Genomic DNA, 3,587 nt, shown 5'->3' with positions numbered 1-3,587 from the left:
AAACAAATAGCAATTCTGAACACATACAAAGCACCATGCGCAAGAACAATAGACCTGCTCATCAACAGCTATATCGAGCAGCTGCACGGCACAACATGTATGGAGACTTCAACACAGACTAGTGTGGCACAAGACAAGCCACTACGAAGCTGATCGAGTTAGTGAAACGGTACAAAATGGAACAACTCATGAAGCATCCAACTAGTGTACACGGCATTTGGACAGAGTGCCAATAAAACAATTCCGAGCATGAGATATGATGAAGGGAGGTGTGTAACCCGTGGTAGAGGACCTCAGTCGTAGTTGTAATGTTAATGCGAAAGAACCCAAAAGCTGATGATAACACGCGCCTAATAACAAAGGGCGTTGACAACAACCCCTCTCCTTTGTGCTCTCTTGCTTTTTGCTTTGCTGAGATCTCGAGTTCATGTGTGCGCGGTGATGGTGATGCTCACGTTACGCTTGCTGGGTACCCATCGTCACTCACTCGCTGCTGCTGCTCTCCCAATGCACTGCCCCAACTCTCGCCCACATTCCTTCTTTTCATCCTCATTATTCGCCCACCTCTGACCTGCTTTAGCTTCCAGGTGCGCGCAGCATTCATGTCGTCTTTCCTCCTTCCTTTGTTGCGCGTTTGCCCTGCTGCACAGGAATAGTAACTGCTCCATGCAGCCGGCAGCAGCCCCCCATCCGGCCAACGCTCCTGCAAAATGGATGGTGCTTATCGCCTCCATTTGGATTCAGTCTTTCTCCGCCAATCCCTACAGTTTATATTCGCCTACTTTGAAAAGGGTTCTGGGTATCAACCAGTTTCAGCTCAACATCCTTGCGGTGTCCAAGGATATTGGAGAGCATGTGGGCATCCTTCCGGGCATCCTCTTCAACAAGGTGCCACCGTGGGCGCTACTTTCCATTGGCGCCTTGTTCGCATTCGTTGGTTATGGTTCCATCTGGCTAGTTGCCAGCCAAACGGTCCTGCCTTTTCTGTATTTATGGGTCAGCCTTCCATCCACCTTCCTCTGGACGATAGGCACATTTGCATTGCCAGTCGTATGCGTACCAATCGCTTGTTCACAGGCTTTTAAAAATATATGCCGCATCACAATTTTTTGTTTGATCTGGGCAGATGCTTATCGTGATTTGTATCGGCTCCAATAGTGCGACTTGGTTCAACACGGCAGTGCTAGTGACATCCATGCGCAACTTCTCTCATAACCGAGGAACTATCGCTGGGTTTCTGAAAGGATTTGTGGGTCTAAGCTCTGCTATTTACACACAAATCTTTACTTCCTTCCTTTCACAAGAACCGCTCAGGTTGCTCTCGTTTCTTGCTGTTGGACCAGCTGCTGTCTCCTTAGTCTCCATGAAATTCGTCAGGCCAATTAAGTCCGAAGAGAGCAGGGATGAAGGAGAAGAGCAATTTAATTTTTTCTTCATAAATGTACTTTGCATTGTTCTAGCCATATATTTACTTGTAGCAACTCTTTTGGAGGCATTGGTTTCATTTCCCACTCGCTTTATACCCAGCGTCATAGCAGGGGTGATTCTTCTTTTTCTTGTGGTACCGACCTTTGTTCCTCTCAGGCTATTTATTGAGAGGTTATGTGCAAGGCATCGGAGGTCACTAACACAAGGCGAGGCCCTTAAGCAACCCCTTGTGCACGGTCACAGATCCATGATGAAGCGTGCACGACACAGGAAAGTCGCAGAATCAAGGAGTCGACTCCCAGATATCGATGAGGAGGATGAAGAGGCTTTTTTCCTGGCGTTAGCAGAAGGAGCTGTTGGAAGGAAAAGAGGGCCAAGAAGAGGAGAAGACTTCAATCTCAAGCAGGCTCTTATCAAAGCAGATTTCTGGCTCCTGTTCCTAGCGTTCTTCTGTGGGGTAGGACCAGGGATTGTTACGAATGACAATCTGGCACAGTTGGGTGAGGCTCATGGGACCACAGATGTGGCTACCTTTCTTGCTCTTCTTAGCATATGTAATTTTCTGGGCCGCCTTGGTGGAGGTTTTGTATCTGAGCATTATGTCAGGTTCTCTCTCTCTCTCTCTCTCTCTCTCTCTCTCGCTCCATCCTTAACTCCTGCAAAACCAACCATCTACTGCCTCTGCAGAACTCCTTCAGCTCTGGCTTTGATACTAATTAGGACAAGCACTGCTCCTTACTGCTTGTTTGTTTCTGAGTGCAGATTATATGCTTTGCCAAGACCAGTATGGATGGCCATCTCTCAAGCAATTATGATTGTTGCCAATGTCCTCTTTGCTTTTGGCAAGCGCAGCTTTCTTTTCCCTGCATCTGCAATCATGGGGCTGTGCTTTGGAGTACAATTTTCTGTGATGGTCCCTACTGTATCTGAGCTATTTGGGCTAAAGCACTTTGGTGTCATTTACAACTTCATCAATCTCAGCATTCCTTTAGGCTCGTTGTGCTTCTCTGCACTTCTAGCGGGTCTTGTCTATGACTATGAAGCAGAAAGAAGCAACATTAACAGCAACATCCGAGGCCTTGGTGGGGCTTATGGGACAAAGAATGGAGGGAGCGTGATGGTAAGTGGAGCAGATAGAGTGTGCAACGGCGTGAATTGTTTCAGGCTCACCTTTTTTGTCTTGGCAGGAGTTTGTATGGCGGGACTGCTTCTCAGCCTCTTCTTAAGCTACCGAATAAGACCAGTGTACAAGAATCTTTATTCAGCTCGACACCCAGACACTTCCCTTCCCACAGCAAGTCTCTCCTCATCTGAGCTTCCTGCTGCAACTGGCCTTGAAGAGGAACCTACCACTTCTCAGTAAGAGCCCAAGCCTTTTTTATGGGGAGGATCTGCCATACACAAGAATAAGCTACAAATTACACAAGGACTAGTGTCAGCGAATGCTTTAAGTGTACCCATCACGTGCGTTCTCTACTTGAAGCATTTGTTTGTTCCATTAACCTGGCTATGCAGCCGATTTTTCTGAAACCCGGCAGTTCAAATTTTGTTCATATTGAGATTTTTTTTTTCCTGAAATCCATAAACTTTGTACTTGTGCTGGTGCATTTTAGATGAGCTTTGAGTTTTACAAGTTCTACAATGTACTGTGTACGGGTGCTATTGCATTTGAGACGAGCTTTGAGTTTTACAAGTTCTATAAATTTTGTTTTCTGAATTCTAGGAAGCTGTAGTCATACGTTGGATTCATTGCAAAATGAACTATTTCGCTCTTCAAAGGTAATCTTTCATTGTAGTGAGGAAACAAGTGTTTTCTGTCTATTGGGGGGCATGAGCTCGTTATGGGGTGGACTTGAAGACACTCAATATGGTTATGGTGGTGGTGATTGTGGTGAGCTCTGCCATGCCAATCACTTTAACTGAAAGATGGTCAACTCACATCAAGGTTGAAGCACTGCTTTCGCATTATGTCATGTTTATCGGTTTATTAGGCCAGTTAATAACATGCTCCAGCAACACTTTGCTCTCAAGCTCTTTGTGTAAAGCTAACGATAGTCTCTGTTGCAAATTTGCAAGTGGTTTTCACATCCATGGAAGCTTAGGTCGTGCCATGAGAGAAAAGGTCAGATATTAAGAAGAAGCAGAAACAAGAGAAATAA

The 3,587-nt window shown here is 45.8% G+C and overlaps 1 protein-coding gene across 1 annotated transcript; it reads left to right on the top strand.

The window, feature by feature from the left end:
* The first annotated feature begins 406 nt into the window (after positions 1 to 406).
* LOC147889098 (protein NUCLEAR FUSION DEFECTIVE 4-like) lies at positions 407 to 3,041 on the top strand. The gene is made up of 3 exons (XM_087391885.1): positions 407 to 996; positions 1,127 to 2,034; positions 2,191 to 3,041. Exons 1-3 carry the CDS (start codon positions 667 to 669, stop codon positions 2,789 to 2,791), a joined length of 1,839 nt encoding a protein of 612 aa, XP_087248011.1. The 5' UTR covers positions 407 to 666; the 3' UTR covers positions 2,792 to 3,041.
* Positions 3,042 to 3,587: the final 546 nt, after the last annotated feature.

This window comes from Dipteris shenzhenensis, chromosome 20, assembly GCF_047967505.1.
Source record: "Dipteris shenzhenensis isolate YYH24624 ecotype China chromosome 20, Dip_SZ_1.0, whole genome shotgun sequence".
In the NCBI taxonomy this organism is placed as follows: Eukaryota; Viridiplantae; Streptophyta; class Polypodiopsida; order Gleicheniales; family Dipteridaceae; genus Dipteris; species Dipteris shenzhenensis.
The sequence above is the reverse complement of the archived record's forward strand: the minus strand, read 5'-3'. Positions and strand labels throughout refer to the sequence as shown.

Excerpts from the sequence above, each read along its gene's own strand:
- LOC147889098 (XM_087391885.1), top strand. The coding sequence starts at position 667 with ATGCAGCCGGCAGCAGCCCCCCATCCGGCCAACGCTCCTGCAAAATGG. Across the intron at positions 997-1,126 it reads TGCCTTTTCTGTATTTATGG|ATGCTTATCGTGATTTGTAT; the intron begins GTCAGCCTTCCA and ends TGATCTGGGCAG. Across the intron at positions 2,035-2,190 it reads GTATCTGAGCATTATGTCAG|ATTATATGCTTTGCCAAGAC; the intron begins GTTCTCTCTCTC and ends TTCTGAGTGCAG.